The 17,787-nt window shown below is 42.9% G+C and overlaps 1 protein-coding gene across 14 annotated transcripts in view; it reads left to right on the top strand.

The window, feature by feature from the left end:
• The window catches only part of epb41l3a (erythrocyte membrane protein band 4.1-like 3a), a 210,532-nt gene that overhangs the window by 53,773 nt on the left and 138,972 nt on the right, over positions 1-17,787 (top strand). For all 14 annotated transcript variants that reach the window (XM_067980708.1, XM_067980719.1, XM_067980706.1 and 11 more), the window contains 2 exons: positions 3,272-3,457; positions 6,574-6,783. In XM_067980708.1, the coding sequence (XP_067836809.1) occupies positions 3,287-3,457; positions 6,574-6,783 (381 nt within the window). In that variant the 5' untranslated portion in view covers positions 3,272-3,286. The remainder of the gene's footprint in view (positions 1-3,271; positions 3,458-6,573; positions 6,784-17,787) is intronic.

Here is a 17,787-nt window from a genome sequence, read left to right as displayed (position 1 = left end):
CTCCTTATTTTGGGTCATGAGATAGCCCTGCAGCTGCTTACATCATGTTTGATGCTTCAGTGACTGCCTCGTCTTGCTTTCTGGCCCATCTTCTACCATTTGATGGTGGGGGATGGGCACTAGGGTCCAGACTGGCATTGCTCTAAGAGACAGCAACCACATCTGTGCTGACTCCAGGCATGCCTCTGCTAATAGGCACCCCTTCAGCATGTCCTGTGATCTGCATAGAGCAGATGTCTGGGCAGCAATGAGGGCAGTAAAACATGGATAATTGCTCTCTTATTTCAATCACCTAGCACGTTTAAACGGGACAAGACAGCCTCTTGGGAGATTGGAACCAAAAACCCACAGTAGTAGTCTGAACATTCATAAGAGATACTCCAATTTGGTTTAGGACTACTGCCACTGGTTGCTCTGTTGCAGATGGCCCTGGAATTACTCATGCTCCATGGTTCACTGCCATTCTGCTAAATTATCATTCATCATTGCACAAATGCACGTGATAGACTCCTCCATGGTTGCGGCAAGATGCTTGGCGCACTCTAATGACCCCAAAAATGTTGGTGTTCAAATAGCATTTTCTTTTTAAATGCGGAGTTTGTGAGGTCCAAATCCCAGGACTCTGCAGCTGAGGAAGGATGCAGACTTGCCCTTCAGAAGTTCCTTGCTCCTCCACTGCCACTATCTGCTGCTCACTCCTAATCTGTGTATCACCTAGTGCACCCACCTCCAAACTGACTGTCTAAATCCTCTGGGGAAGATGTACCTGTGCTGGTACTTGTGATAAGTGAAATGAGTAACACAGGTACTAGCCATGGAGTGCTGCAGCTGCTGCTTATGGGGCATCTATAGAAAGCAAAGAGAAATAATTGTTAGAATGTTGGCTGCATGACACCCCTGACAACATATGAGGGAATTTTAACTATCGGGCAGTTGGTTGGCGAAACGTGTGGGCCGACTGCCCAGGAGGATGCAGCAGGAGGCATGTTCCAATTTAAATGGCTGGGCCTCACCTCCGGCAAAGTAACTCCATCAGAACATGAGCAGCTCCAAGGAATTTCCTGGCGTTTGTGTTACTAATATACTAAGTTACAAATAAATAAAAATTTCTTAGGGAAAGAATTTAGAACTAAATAGAGATGTGGCAATGGAATCCTTTGGGAATTTGGTTATGGAATGTCTGAATGTGTGGTTCAGAAAACAGATACTGGCGAAGAAGCTCACAAGGATATAAGCCTTTACTAAGTTAGGTTTACAATTGCTTGCTTTATTTAGTAGATATTACAAAAACATCGGAAGGTTTCCTTGTGTTACATAATTCCCAGATACTTGTTCTTAATGGAGATTTCAGAAGGCCACATTAAGATGACCAACTTTCCAGCTCTATTTAAAATATCTGGATTCCAAGCTCCGGAAAAGAAAGTAATGCTGATTGTTTAGAAGTAAAAATGAATTTACATTTTATATATTAAATTATTCAAAAATGTTTTAATTTCTTAGAATGTATTGCATTCCTTCCATCACCCTTTCTTGGAACATCTGTTTTTTTCGAATCCTGGGAGCATCTCTGTATCTATTTCCATTCACTGTTTATTTGTGAAAGCAACAGTCCTCATTGCCCAGCTCTGTTAAATGCTTTCATTCTGCTTTTCTCCTAGTTTTAACATTGGTAATGTGTTTTGGTTTCATATTTTGGTAGATTGTCAATAATAACTTGCACAAGCTAATCAGTACTTACAGAAAGTATAAAAAGCTTTGTTTAACATGGTACTCGGTATTTATGTAGAAATTGGTGCCCCTGAAAACTGCAGAATATGGTCCCAAAACATACACGTCTCGAGTCTTAAGTAGCATGCTGAAATTTCCAGATATCTTATTTTATTCTTTTAAATCTGTTTTGTTACTTCTCTGGTGACTGCATGATATGTGCCCTGACTAGTCTCTCTGCCTTTCTTAGATTACATATTTGAAGTACAGATGGCTAGCCCATGGGAATGTGTTCATAGAAAATTCAGTGCAAATAAAAAGTCTTTCCCTATTATCTGACTATATTTCTTCTATAGCGAGTAGACTATGGGTTTACTGAATTGGATGTTTATAATAAATGATTTCTATTAATACAGTTGGAATTGATTTTTGTAGTGTGTTATAATATAATCCTAAGAATTATAAAATAAACCTTAAAAGATTTTGTAACAAATAATTTAATGTACTTTCTACTACAACTTGTATTCCTACAATGCTTGTCACATACAGAAAGAGGTCTTAGGCTACCTTACAAGGTGGTGGATAAAAATAGACACTGAAAGGGAGGGAGAGGGAAAACTGAAAGTTTGTGCGAATTCAAGCATAGTCAAAGGGGCGGTCTTTAGAAGGCTTTTGAATGCAGGGAGGGAGGTGACAAGGTATGAGTGGTTAGGAATGGAGTTCCAGAGGGCAAAGATATAGTGACTGAAAGAGTGGCCATCAGTCGTGGAGCACAGGGAGTGGGAAGTCAGCAGTATACCATTGTTAGAGGAGTGAAGGAGCATGTAGGTGGTTGGAGGACATCCCTGAGGTAGTGGAAGGGTTTGAAGGTAAGGGCAAAGATCTTGAAATTCAATTTGCTGTGACATATGGGGGAGTGGGACAGTGGTAAGGGTAGCGGTGATGGGAGTACCAGGACTTTGTGTGAGAGGGGACGTGGGTCACAGTCTCCTAAATGAATTATAGTTTGTGGAAGTGGGGCAGGTGATTGGACAAATCCTTGAGATGCCAAACTTAGAGATGATAAAGATGTAGATTAGGGTTTCAGCAGCAATAGATGGAACGGAAGTAGGGGAGTTTTGGAGGTGAAATAAAAGGAGTTCAGATCAGTGCCTGACTTCAGTTTTTGATTACTAGGTCTATAAATTGGTAACTGCTTTTGTGAGGAGTTTCCTCATTTGCCTCAGTGTTGTGATTTAATACCTAGAGTTTCAGTTGAAAGTATTTGGGGTGGATTTTCATCTTTAGCACCTGGACACTAAACATCGCCCGGGTGAAGCACAGAAAAGAAAATTGGGTGGGGAGGATGACGTGCCTGTTACAGAACCCACCTGATTTTCCTTCCATTAGTTTTAACATAAGGAAGATCAGGCAGGTTCTGTCAGAGATGTGCAATCCTCCCTGTCGTATTTTCCTCTCTGCCCAGGCGATGCTTCACACCCAGTTGGTTAAGATGAAACTCTACCCTTTTGTGCCTGTACCAAGCAATTGTAAACTAATTTTCTCTAATGAATCTGTCTTCTAGGAATAATTTACAATCATGACAACGGAACCAGGCTCAGATTCTGAATCAAAGCAGGATCAAGAACAGAAGGAAGCCTCTGAAAAGAAAGAGGCAGCAGCTGAACAACAGCAGATTGCCGAGCATCAACAGGCAGACGGTGTAGACGGGACCCTTGCAGGAATCAGCAGTTCTGAGACGAAGGAGCAGGCAAGTCTCATTTTTACACAGCCCGTTGAGATAAGTCAAGTCAGAGGAAAGTCACTTTAAGACTTAAAAGATCTCAATAATACTGAGTTGTGGAGCCACTGTAATTGCACTAAGAGTGAGCAGGAAATGTGCTGAATTTAGATTACAGCTGAATTTAAATTTAAAATTCAGACTCGTGCTGATGCCATGTCACTGAAGTATCAGAGTTTGGTGTGTGTTTAGGGCTGTGAGCATGTGCTATGGACACTGAATTCTTACTGGCCCCAGGTTGCCAAGTTGGTGAGGTTCTCACTGTGAAATAAAATAGATGACTTCTATAATATAGCTTCAGCTGTCTTGTAAAGAGTTGGGCAAACACCTGGCTGATGAAGGTGGCTCCATTGGTCGTCTGTTGCAGGGGGTATAACCTCCAGCGGGTGGCTGAGAATAGATCGGAAGTACTGAACAACACCCCTCATAATTTCATAATTTGTGAAGGTATTGGTATTACTGTTGATAGTGTTCACCATGTTATGAAAAATAAGATTTTTTAAAAATTAAATGACCTCATTGGGTTAGTCTTGTATCCCACTTCACCACCTTTCTTTATCATTAAACTTCCACGTAAATAGCAGGTGGGTTTATAGACTTCACCTCAGTTGTAACATTTGTGTCTCAGTTGATTCAACATAGAGCCACTTCTTCTAGTTGGATAGGGAAGCACTATGGAGAATGTGGAAAAGGAGTGGTCACACTCATTATTAAAGACAAAATCTGCTTAAGTTTATAATGTGCTCAAGTGGTCTGTCCAACAGAACCCTCTGAGTTATTCTCCAGGCAGTGCCAAGCCAAAGAGAGATTTCTTTCTTGATCAGTATGCTTCCGGCCCAACGAGGAAGGAGGCTATGATGGATCTAGTTCTGGGGAATGAAGTGGGTCAAGTGGAGCAAGTGTCAGTGGGGGAACATTTAGGGAACAGTTATCATAGTATCATAAGGTTTAGATTAGTTATGGAAAAGGACAAGGAGCAACCTGGAGTAAAAATACTTAATTGGAGGAGGGTCAATTTCAGCAGGTTGAGAACGGATCTGGCCCGGATAAATTGGAATCAAAGATTGGCAGGCAAAACTGTAATCGAAAAATGGGCGGCCTTTAAAGAGGAGATGGTTTGGGTACAGTCACGGTACATTCCCACGAGGTGGAAAAGATAGGGCAACCAAAGCCAGAGCTCCCTGGAGGACAAAAGCGATGGAGAGTAAGATGAAGCAGGAAAAGGGGGCACATGATAGATGTTAAGTTGATAATACAAGTGAGAACCAGTCTGAATATAAAAAGTACAGAGGAGAAGTGAAAAAGAAAATAAGAGGGACAGAGAGAATGAGAATAGACTGGCAGCTAACATGAAAGGGAATCCAAAAGTCTTCCATAGGAATATAAACAGTAAACGGGTAGTAAGAGGAGGGGTAGGGTCGATTAGGGACCAAAAAGGAGATCTACGCATGGAGGCAGAGGACATGGCTGAGGTACTAAATGAGTACTTTGCATCTGTCTTTACCAAGGAAGAAGATGGTGCCAAAGTCACAGTAAAAGAGGAGGTAGTTGAGATACTGGATGGGCTAAAAATTGATAGAGGAGGTACTAGTGAGCCTGGCTGTACTTAAAGTAGATAAGTCACCTGGAGATGGGATGTATCCTGGGTTGCTGAGGGAAGTAAGGGTGGAAATTGCAGAGGTGCTGCCATAATCTTCCAAAATCCGTAGATACGGGGGTGGTGCCAGAGGACTGGAGAATTGCAAATGTTACACCCTTGTTCAAAAAAGGGTGTAAGGATAAACCCAGCAACTACAGGCCAGACAGTTTAATCTCGGTGGTGGGGAAGCATTTAGAAGCAATAATCCGGGACAAGATTAATAGTCACTTGAACAAGTTTGGATTAATTAAGGAAAGCCAGCACAGATTTGTTAAAGGCAAATCGTGTATAACTAACTTGATTGAGTTTTTTGATGAGGTAACAGAGAGGGTTGATGAGGGCAATGCGGTTCATGTTGTGTATGTGGACTTTGAAAAGGTGTCTGATAAAGTGCCACATAATAGGTTTGTCAGCAAAATTGAAGCCCATGGTCTAAAAGAGGCAGTGGCAGCATGGATACGAAATTGGCTAAGTGACAGGAACAGTAGTGGTGAACAGTTGTTTTTCGTACTGGATGAAGGTATACTGTGGTGTTCCCCAGGGATCGGTACTCGGACCACTGCTTTTTTTGATATATACTCATGACTTGGATTTGGGTGTACAGGGCACAATTTCAAAATTTGCAGATGACACAAAACTTGGAAGGGTAGTAAACAATGAGGAGGATAGTGATAGACTTCAAGAGGTTATAGACAGGCTGGTGGAATGGGCGGACACATGGCAGATGAAATTTAACGCAGAGGAGTGCGAAATGATATATTTTGGAAGGAAGAATGAGGAGAGGCAATATAAACTAAATGGTACAGTTCTAAAGGGGGTGCTGGAACAGAGAAACCTGGGGGTATATGTGCACAAATCTTTGAAGGTGGCAGGACAGGTTGAGAAAGTGGTTAAAAAAGCATACGAGATCCTGGGCTTTATAAATAGAGGCATAGAGTACAAAAGCAAGGAAGTTATGTTGAACCTTTTATAAAACATTGGTTCAGCCACAACTAGAGTATTGTGTCCAATTCTGGGCACCGCACTTTAGGAAGGATGTGAAGGCCTTAGGGTGTCGAAGAGATTTACTAGAATGGTTGCAGGGATGAAGAACTTTAGTTACGTGGATAGATTGGAGAAGCTGGGGTTGTTCTCCTTAGAGACCCATGCCCACCTATGGGCATGAGGGTCGCAAGTCATGGGGGATGGGATTGGGGGTCAGTTACGGGGGGGAGGGGGGATCGGGGGTCATCGTGGGTATCCTTTGTTCATAATTAAATAATATAAAATACTCTGCCATTGAAATGTCATGTTAATTTAATCTTGGTAAATTCATTTTTTCAATCATTTTTTACAGTAAAATTATATCTGAGGAAAAAGCTGCATGGCACCATATTGTTTGTAGTAAACTTTTAACTGTTCTATGGAACCTGTTCTTATAAAACTAATTCATTGATTGTATCGTTAGATTGGTGAACGAGAAAAAGAGGCAGACGGAGCTTCTGGTAAAGTTACAGTGGGTCAGCAAGAAGACCACCAGACTGAGGACGACAAACTTTCCCAAAAATCCTCTTCCAGCAAGTTGTCCAAATCTCCTCTGAAAGTAGTAAAAAAGCCGAAGAACATGTTGTGCAAAGTGACCCTTCTCGATGGTTCTGAACACACATGTGAGGTTGAGGTAAGGAGACTGACCACATTCTCATTGGTAACCTGTTCTGAATTCTTTATTTTCTAAGTACTGTGCTAAAAGCTATAAATTGAGATAGTTTACATTTGCTGCTGTGGCTCAGTTGCCTGCTGTTAACCTGTTTCAGGCTTTAAATCAGAGATTTTTTCCGGAATTCCCTCTGGTGCAACATCCAAAAGCTATTCAGAAGCTCTCAGGCTACTTCTAATAAGCAGTTTTAAAATATGGTAAAAAAAGATGACTGTATACATGCATTTATATAGCACCTTTCATACATACTGGTAAATGTGCAGAGAGAGCACAACTACTTTTAAAGATTTGCTTTGGGATTTGCAGTTTTACAGTGTTATTAGGTTGGTAACAGCTGGTGGTTTGAGGAGTGCTATGTGAAAGTTAGTTTCTTGCCGAGTATAATATCTGTGTAAACAGTCAGTGAATTTTTAAAAATGACTTTGTATGGTCTTTATGAATTTGCTGAAAACTGTTCTTGAGATACAGGAAATCTACAGGAGGCAAGTGAGACATTAATATGTGTAAATGCCTCTGTGACCTAAATTGAATGTTCTTATTAGTGATGAAAATTTTTACTTAATGTAGCATCAGTGGTAATAAGAGCAACGTAGATGAAGGGACTGGATGTAACATATCCAAGTTTGCTGACGATACAAAGCTAGATGGGAAAGTAAGCTGTGAGGAGTGCACAAAGAGTCTGCCAAGGGATATAGACAAGTTAAGTGAGTGAGCAAGAAGGTGGCAGATGGATTATAATGTGGGGAAATGTGAGTTTATTCACTTTGGTAGGAAGAATAGAAAAACAGTATTTTTTAAATAATGGGAAACTATTAAATGTTAGTGTTCAGAGAGACTTCAGTGTCCTCATACAAGAAACACAAAAAGTTAGCATGCAGGTACAGCAAGCAATTAGGAAAGCAAATAGCATGTTGGCCTTTATTGCAAGAGGATTGAAGTACAAGAGTGAGGAAGTCTTACCATTGTACAGGGCTTTGGTGAGTACCTCGAATATGGCGTACAGTTTTGGTGATCTTATCTAAGGGAGGATATACTTGCCTTAGAGCGGTGCAACAAAGGTTCATTGGATTAATTCCTGGGATGAAAGCGTTGTCCTAATGAGGAGAGATTGAGTAAAATGGGCCTACACACTCTGGAGTTTAGAAGAATGAGAGGTGATCTCATTGAGACATATAAGATTCTGAGGGATTTGACAGGATAAATGCTGAGAGGTTGTTTCCCCTCGCTGGAGAGTCTAGCACTAGGGGGGCGTAGTCACAGGATAAGGGGTCGGCCATTCAAGACTGAGACGAGGAATTTCTTCACTGAGGGTTGTGAATCTTTGGAATTCTCTACCCCAAAGGGCTGTGGATGCTGAGTCATTGAGTATATTTAAGGCTGACTTAGACAGATTTTTGGACTCATGGGGAATCAAGGGATATGGGGATCGGGCAGGAAAGTGAAGTTGAGATTGAAGATCTGATTGAATTGCGTAGCAGGCTCAAGGGGCCGTATGGCCTGCTCCTGCTCCTATTTCTTATGTTCTAACATTTTATAAAATGTCAACGTAATTCTCTGCCTCTCTTTTTCTCTAAATGTGCAAATCATGTAGAACAGTCACAAGATACAATTGCAGTTGATTAAGCCTGTGGGCATCTTTCCTTAAGTTGAAGAATATAACTTTTGATTGTGCAATGTCTTAAAAAAAAATGTTACTAATATTTTTCATAGCTTCAAAATTAAGTGAAAAAATTCTATTCTTGTCTTTATTCCCTCTCTTCCTCTTCCCCACCCCCTCCTTTCCATGCTAGTTTGGAATAGTGTAAGAGATGGTTGAAATGTAGAATTCTTTCCACAGCTGGCTCCTTGTCCCCCAAAAAATAAACAAATGTCTTGCTTCTGTATCACTCTGCTGTTGGTGATTTGAGTTTTTAAAAAATTAATTCTCAGGATACGGGCATCACTAGCGAGACCAGCATTTATTGCCCATACCTAGTTGCCCTTGAGAAGGTGGTGTTCAGTGAGTTGTGTGAGTGACAGGCAGCCCTGGACCCAAACTCTCAGTACTCTGGTTGGGAGTCAAACCCACAACCAGGGGAATGACTGTAGTGCTCAGAGCTCCTGCCAGATCTTTTGGGAAGTTAGCTGAGATTCAAAGGCTGTGTTATGTGAATGAGCCACATCAGCTTTCCGGATCAAAAATATCTAAGATACTTTAGATATTTGTTATACTGTATACATGCATTTATATAGCACCTTTCATGACCTTGGGATGTCTCAAAGCACTTCACAGTATAGTCACGTTGTGATGTAGGGAAATGCAGTGGCCAATTTGCACACACTTCACTGAGATAAATGACCAGATAATTATCCAGTTTGTTGGCTGAAGACTAAATTTAGCCAGGAACTCTCCTCCTTCGAATAGTGCCATGGGATCTTTCACATCTACTTGAGAGGGCAGATGGGACCTCAGTTTAACATCTCATCCGAAAGATGGCACCTCATACAGTACAGCCCTCCCTCAGCCTAGATTATGTGCTCACATCTCGAGTGAGGCTTGAACTCATGACCTTCTGGCTCAGATGTACGAGTACTACTAATGAACAAAAGCTGACTTCAGTCTAACTCTGACTTTTTATATAGAAAATGGAATATAATGCAGCTTCAGTATGTTATGAGTTCTTTTGCATGATTTAGGTCTTGAAGCTGTTTACTTTTGTATAAATAAAAGAAACTGCAGCATTGAGTACTTTTGTGCAGCTGGGTGGGACTGCCCACCCCTGTTTCCAATCCTATCTATCCAGTCGTAGCCAGAGAAGCACCTGCAGTGGCTTCTCTTCCCACTCCCGCCCCGTTACCTCTGGAGTCCCCCATGGACCCTTGGCGACATCATCCAAAAACACAGTCAGGTTCCACGTGTAAGCTGACTACATCCAGCTCGACCTCACCACCACCTCTCTCGACCTCTCCCACTGCCTCTGATTTGTCATGCTGCTTGTCTGACATCCAGTATTGGATGAGCAGAAATTTCTTCCAACTAAATATTGGGAAGACTGAAGCCATTGTCTTTGGTTCCTGCCACAAACTTTGTTCTCTAGCTACCGACTCCATCCCTCTCTCGGACCACTGTCTGAGGCTGAACCAGACCGTTTGCAATCTTGGCGTTTTATTTGACTCTGAGATGAGTTTCTGACCCCATATCTGCTCCGTCACCAAGACCGCCAACTTCCATCTTCGTAACATCGCCCGTCTCCGACCCCCTGCCTCAGCTCATCTGCTGCTGAAACCCTTCAGACTTGACTATTCCAATTCTCTCCTGGCCGACCTCCCATCTTCCACCTTCCATAAACTTGAGCTCATCCAAAACTCTGCCCGTATCCTAACTTTCTCCAAGTTCCGTCCACCCATTGCCCCGTGCTCGCTGACCTACATTGGCTCCTAGTCCATCAACGCCTCGATTGTTAAAATTCTTATCCTTGTTTTCAAATCCCTCCATGGCCTCGCTCCTCCCTATCTCTGTAACCTCCTACAACCCTCTGAGATCTCTGCGCTCCTTCAATTGTGGCCTCTTGCGCTTCCCGATTTTAATCGCTCTACCATTGGCGGCCGTGCCTTCAGCTGCCCGGGCCCTAAGATCTGGAATTCCCTCTCTGCTTTTTAGGTGCTTCTTAAAACCTACCTCTTTAACCAAGCTTTTGGTCACCTGCCCTAATATCCCCTATGTGGCTCGGTGTCATATTTTGTTTAATAACGCTCCTGTGAAGTGCCACGGGACATTTTACTTTGATAAAGGTGCTATATAAATGCAAGCTGTAAATTTTCTAAATCTTTGAAAATCATTTCACATAGCCCACAAGAGAAAATAGTGAAGTGCTGTATTATTCATTAATGTTAATGTGATGTTTATGCATCACAATCATAAAGTTAGACGGTTAAAGATTGTTACATGATGGAATTTCTGAAAGCATTTGGGAGAGCACAGCATACCAGAAGGATGCTGCAACTTAGATGCAAATAATGTGAATTAAATTATCTTTTAATTCATTTTTAAAATTATTTATTCAAATGAAAACATTAGCCTCATCCCTCCATCAATTTCTAATGGCGCATATATAATGGCACAGATATAATCTGTGTTTTACTGTCTGGATTTAGACTTCTATTTTAGTCAAATGAGGGAGGAAATGTGCAAGCTTGTTATTTATCCTGCAAGTTTTAAAAATTAGTCTGTGTAAAGTGAGATTTCCCTTGTGCAGTGGAGGCACTTGGGTTTGTCAAAATGGCCAGTCTGAGCCCCATTTTCGAGCTCTGAACCTTTACATACGATAATGCTTTAGTACATCAGCAAAATTACCTTCTTGAAAGAAATTCTGAAGTTTCAAGGTAGTACTCTAATTGGTAGCTATCTTTCACTTTTACCAGGAAAAGTTTTGATTGGGTTCAATGGGATTAAGTTATTCCCTTAAGGATTTCAGAATGTGTTGTTCAGAATATGCGAAAGTTAATTCTGATTTAGAGAGAAGTTCTTTGGGAAACAAATTCAAAACCGTCAATATTTATTGTCTCCAGAAGATAACCAGAGATGTATATCAGAGGACTATCCTTTACTCTGTAACCAATCATAATCCTGACTGCACAGTATATTTCCAAACATTCACTCCCACAAAATTCAAACAGGACAAATTAACAAATAGGACATATAACACAAATAGCACGAACTTGCCGGGGCTTTACTGGCTGGATTACTAAAGTTGGGGTGCATATGGCCCAATGACTGCAGTTTTGGACACCCCTACCCTATGGTCATTGAATTTAAAATTGCTTCAGATTAACTTTGATTTGACTTTTCAGGATGAATAACATTGAGTATTGAACCGTATTGAGTAAAATCATTAACTGTTGCTCTTAAACTTGAATTTTACAAGGAAAAAGGCAGAGACTTCAGCCTAATGTTTCTTCTGGGCAGGGGCATGGGTTACTGCCAGCAATAAATGTGCCTAGTTATTGTGTTATGCATTTGCACTTCTGCCATTAATGGCCAAAATAGAGTGTGCATTACCCCCCATGATGATCTGGCTATATTTCGTGCCAGAAATATTGACACTGTCTGGAAGAGGGGAGAAGGGTTGAAAAGTCCAATCCTTAAGCTAGGTGTGGAATGGGTTGTAAGGACTGGAATTCCTTTTTTTTTTTGCAACTTACCCTGAAGGTCTTAATCACTGGGCTGGGGTTCTGGCCCATTGAAGGCCAAACTAGTAACCCATTGCCAACTGAACAAACACCAATGAGGAAGTGGATTTGCCTGACAATCACTCTTGTCACCAGATAACGACTGATTTGAAAATTGTGTAGCACATCTAATATAAGAGGCAAATCTAGGCCATAGAATATGAGAGAACTTTTGATGGGTTAATGAAGAAGGTAAAGAATTCATGGGTTTGAATAGTTTCTGTCAGGAGACAATAAAGTAAAGTAATGATTTAGTAATTTACTGGAAATAGTAGATTAGCACAGTTGTAGGACATGGATTCACATTCCACATATATAATTCAGACTGTCAAATGTGCACCAGGTGAACGTAAGGAACTTCCTCCGCAGGGAGGAAATAAATTGGCAAACAAGTCGTTCTGGGCTGATCTTGCAACTAGTACCAGGATTAACAGCATAACTTAGAGGGCGAGCAATAAAATGCTTGCCTGCTCTCTTATTCAGGGAATGCACATTCACCTAAGAGTGGGTTTTAACTCCTTTCTCCCCTCCTCCACCCCCAATCTGGCAGAAACTGGATGTGGGGGCAATTAAAAAGGAATGGGACAATTGCCCATTCCCGTTCCTCGGGGATTTTAACATTGCTATTTTGGCAGCGGATGAGGCATCTGCCTAAATCAGGTAGGAGCCTCATTCATACATGCAACATGATCCCGATTTGCATCAACAGGACTCCGATGGCCTTTTAACAGCGGCTGAGCAGGGGTCCCCGTCGTAGCCGCCCCACTGAGTGAAATCTGCTCCTAAAGGCTGAAGAGGCTGCAGCAGTTACATATTAAAAACTTTCCTTTGTGGGGCCTAGAGGAGCAGGGGTACTCCTCCGGGTGCCAAAGGGAAGTCTTGGCCTCCTGCTGCCCTGGGCCCCTCTCCTTCCCACCCACGAGACCCTGCTGAAACCCCCTCCCCTCCACTTACCTTCCAGCTGATGGGCAGCTGCCAGGCCACACGATTTTAACCAGCTGGCCAGCTGCCTCTTTCCACTTGTTTCAGGCGGGCAGCTGTCGGCTAGGATGAGAATGAGGCCTGGATGTTAGCATAGGCTGGCCCTCAAATTGATGTCGGTGAGGGGCGGGGTGGGGGGGATTGACACTTCCAATAATAGGCTCTATCATTAAAATGAATTAATTTGTTACAGCATTTCTATGAAAATGTAATGTCAAGTCGACTTGTTTCCATTATTAGGAAAGCTGATTGCTACTTTGTCACTGACTAGTTTGAAATGCTAGCTGTTCAATTGCTAGGGATCTGCATATACTGTACCTCATTCTAAAAACGTGCACAGATGAACTATATATTACAGTCTATTTCTGATAATTTTTTTTTGTGTTTTTAAAAAGAAGTTTAATTTTCCAGTAATTTGAATTAAGTAACAAATAGGAAAATAAGAATTAAGTGCTAAAAATAATCAGATAATTTGAAGTGATGGTTTTGAATTAGGAGCAGACTGTATCCTTTCATACATTTCAGGATGTGCCATGTTGTCACTCGGTTACAGCAGGGTGTATTGAGGTTACCTCTCCCTTAGTGCTGTGTTTTTTTTCAGTTGTGAGCAATTACTTTAAATAAATGAATATGGGTGTGTCTGCTTTGAAAGGTGTAGCTGCTCTGTTATTACTGCTGTAAGTGGGATTACTGCTGGCTTAAATATTAAATGATATTTTATTTCAGTATTATTGTGTGTCTTACGGCTACTTTTTTTAAAAAAATAACCTAAATTACTACTGAATCTATATTAAGAGGAAAACTTGGCAGAAGCTTGTGAAAATTGCATGGGATGAGCTTTAGTTTGTTGTTCAGTTCAGAATTGTACATGCTCATTCTGGCTCATCTGGAAGAAAGCTTTTGTTTTTTTTTATTCGTTCACGGGATGTGGGCGTCGCTGGCGAGGCCAGCATTTATTGCCCATCCCTAATTGCCCTCGAGAAGGTGGTGGTGAGCCGCCTTCTTGAACCGCTGCAGTCCGTGTGGTGACGGTTCTCCCACAGTGCTGTTAGGAAGGGAGTTCCAGGATTTTGACCCAGCGACAATGAAGGAACGGCGATATATTTCCAAGTCGGGATGGTGTGTGACTTGGAGGGGAACATGCAGGTGGTGTTGTTCCCATGCACCTGCTGCTCTTGTCCTTCTAGGTGGTAGAGGTCGCGGGTTTAGGAGGTGCTGTCGAAGAAGCATTGGCGAGTTGCTGCAGTGCGTCCTGTGGATGGTACACACTGCAGCCACAGTGCGCCGGTGGTGAAGGGAGTGAATGTTTAGTGTGGTGGATGGGGTGCCAATCAAGCGGGCTGCTTTATCTTGGATGGTGTCGAGCTTCTTGAGTGTTGTTGGAGCTGCACTCATCCAAGCAAGTGGAGAGGATTCCATCACACTCCTGGCAAATATGTGAGGGCAAGGCTGGATGGCATCTATTTTAATGCAAGGAATCTTGCGAATAAGGTGGATGAACTGAAGGTGTTGATAAACACATGGGAGTATGATATTGTTGCTGTCACAGAGACATGGTTGAGGGAGGGGCAAGACTGGCAGCTCAATATTCCGGGGTACAGAATCTTCAGGCGAGACAGAGGGGGAGGTATAAGAGGAGGGGGGGTCGCAATATTAATTAAAGAATCAATTACTGCCATAAGGAGGGATGATATATTAGCAGGTTCCTCTAATGAGGCCATATGGGTGGAGCTTAAAAACAAAAAGGGGGCAAGCACTTTGATGGGAGTGTACTATAGGCCCCCAAACAGTCAGGGGGAGATAGAGGAACAGATATGTTGGCAAATCTCAGAAAATTGTGCAAATAATAGGGTAATAATAGTGGGGGATTTCAACTTCCCCAATATTAACTGGGATACTCAGAGTGTAAAAGGCTTAGAGGGTACAAAATTCTTAACGTGCATCCAGGAGAGCTTTTTGAGCCAGCATGTAGAAAGTCCTACAAGAGAGGGGGCGGTACTGGACCTAATTCTAGGGAATGTGGCCGGCCAAGTGGAAGAAGTGCTAGTAGGTGAGCACTTTGGTGAGAGTGACCATAATTCGGTGAGATTTAAGGTGGTCATGGAAAAGGACAGGGAGGGGCCGGAAATAAAGGTTCTAAATTGGGGGAAGGCCGATTTTAATAGGATAAGGCAGGATCTGGCCAAAATGGACTGGGATCAGCTGCTTGTAGGAAAATCCGCATCGGAGCAATGGGAGTCTTTCAGAAGGGAGATTGAGACCATACAATGGCAACATGTTCCTGTAAAGGTCAAGGGTGGTTCCAAGAACTCCAGGGAACCTTGGATGTCGGGATATACGAGAATGGATTAGGAAAAAAAGGAGGGCTTTTGGCAGATACAAAAGGCTAAAGACGGAGGAAGCCCTAGAGGAGTACAAAGTGCAGGGGGATACTTAAAAAAGAAATTAGGAGATCAAGGAGGGGCCATGAAATAACACTGGCGAGCAAAATAAAGGAAAATCCTAAGATGTTTTATAAGTATATTAAGGGTAAGAGGATGACTAGGGAAAAAATAGGGCCCATTAGGGACAAAAATGGCAATCTGTGTGTGGAGCCGGCAGATGTAGGAGGGGTTCCAAATGATTTTTTTGCATCTGTTTTCACTATGGAGAAGGATGATGTAGACATAGAAATACGGCAGGGGGACTGTGATATACTCGAACATATTAACATCGAGCGGGAGGAGGTATTGGCGGTTTTAGCAGGCCTAAAAATGGATAAATCCCCAGGCCCGGACGAAATGTATCCCAGGCTACTGTGTGAGGCAAAGGAGGAGATTGCGGGGGCTCTGACACATATATTCAGAACCTCTCTGGCCACAGGGGATGTGCCAGAGGACTGGAGAACCTCTAATGTAATACCATTATTCAAGAAGGGGAGTAGGGAAAAACCGGGGAACTACAGGCCAGTGAGCCTAACATCAGTGGTAGGAAAATTATTGGAAAAAATTCTGAAGGACAAAATTAGTCTCCACTTGGAGAAGCAAGGATTAATCAGGGATAGTCAACATGGCTTTGTCAAGGGAAGATCATGTCTGACTAATTTGATTGAATTTTTTGAGGGGGTGACTAGGCATGTGGATGAGGGTAACGCAGTGGATGTGGTATACATGGATTTCAGTAAGGCCTTCGATAAAGTCCCCCACAGGAGACTGGTCAAGAAGGTACGAGCCCATGGAATCCAGGGTGCCTTGGCACTTTGGATACAAAACTGGCTTAGTGGCAGAAGGCAGAGGGTGATGGTCGTAGGTTATTTTTGTGACTGGAAGCCTGTGGCCAGTGGGGTACCACAGGGATCGGTGCTGGGGCCCTTGCTGTTTGTGGTCTACATTAATGACTTGGATATGAATGTAAAAGGTATGATCAGTAAGTTCGCTGATGATACAAAAATTGGTAGGGTGGTAAATAGCGAGGAGGATAGCCTCAGTCTGCAGGACGATATAGATGGGTTGGTCAGATGGGAGGAACAGTGGCAAATGGAATTTAACCCGGAAAAGTGCGAGGTGATGCACTTTGGAGGGACTAACAAGGCAAGGGAATACACAATGAATGGGAGGACCCTAGGCAAGACAGAGGGTCAGAGGGATCTTGGTGTGCAAGTTCACAGATCCCTGAAGGCGGCGGAACAGGTAGATAAGGTGGTAAAGAAGGCATATGGGATACTTGCCTTTATTAGCCGAGGCATAGAATATAAGAGCAAGGAGGTTATGATGGAGCTGTATAAAACACTGGTTAGGCCACAGCTGGAGTACTGTGTGCAGTTCTGGTCGCCACACTACAGGAAGGATGTGATCGCTTTGGAGAGGGTGCAGAGGAGATTCACCAGGATGTTACCAGGGCTGGAGCGCTTCAGCTATGAAGAGAGACTGGGAAGATTGGGTTTGTTTTCCTTGGAGCAGAGGAGGCTGAGGGGGGATATTATTAGAGGTGTACAAAATTATGAGGGGCACAGATAGGATGTATACTAAGGAGCTTTTTCCCTTCGTTGAGGGTTCTATAACAAGGGGACATAGATTCAAGGTAAAAGGCGGGAGGTTTAGAGGGGATTTGAGAAAGAACTTTTTCACCCAGAGGGTGGTTGGAGTCTGGAACTCACTGCCTGAAAGGGTTGTGGAGGCAGGAACCCTCACAACATTCAAGAAGCATTTGGATGAGCACTTGAAATGCCATAGCATACAAGGCTACGGACCAAATGCTGGAATATGGGATCAGAGTAGACAGGGCTGATGGCCGGCGCGGACACGATGGGCCGAAGGGCCTCTATCCGTGCTGTATAACTCTATGACTCTATGACTCTCTGACTTGTGCCTTGTAGATGGTGGAAAGGCTTTGGGGAGTCAGGAGGTGAGTCACTCGCCGCAGAATACCCAGCCTCTGACCTGCTCTCGTAGCCACAGTATTTATATGGCTGGTCCAGTTAAGTTTCTGGTCAATGGTGACCCCCAGGATGTTGATGGTGGGGGATTCGGTGATGGTAATGCCGTTGAATGTCTCTTGTTGGAGATGGTCATTGCCTGGCACTTATCTGGCGCGAATGTTACTTGCCACTTATCAGCCCAAACCTGGATGTTGTCCAGGTCTTGCTGCATGCGGGCTCGGACTGCTTCATTATTTGAGGGGTTGCGAATGGAACTGATCACTGTGCAATCATCAGCGAACATTCCCATTTCTGACCTTATGATGGAGGGAAGGTCATTGATGAAGCAGCTGAAGATGGTTGGGCCAAGGACACTGCCC

Source organism: Heptranchias perlo, chromosome 3 (assembly GCF_035084215.1).
Source record: "Heptranchias perlo isolate sHepPer1 chromosome 3, sHepPer1.hap1, whole genome shotgun sequence".
Classification (NCBI taxonomy): Eukaryota; Metazoa; Chordata; class Chondrichthyes; order Hexanchiformes; family Hexanchidae; genus Heptranchias; species Heptranchias perlo.
This window is presented reverse-complemented; position numbering and strand designations above follow the sequence as displayed.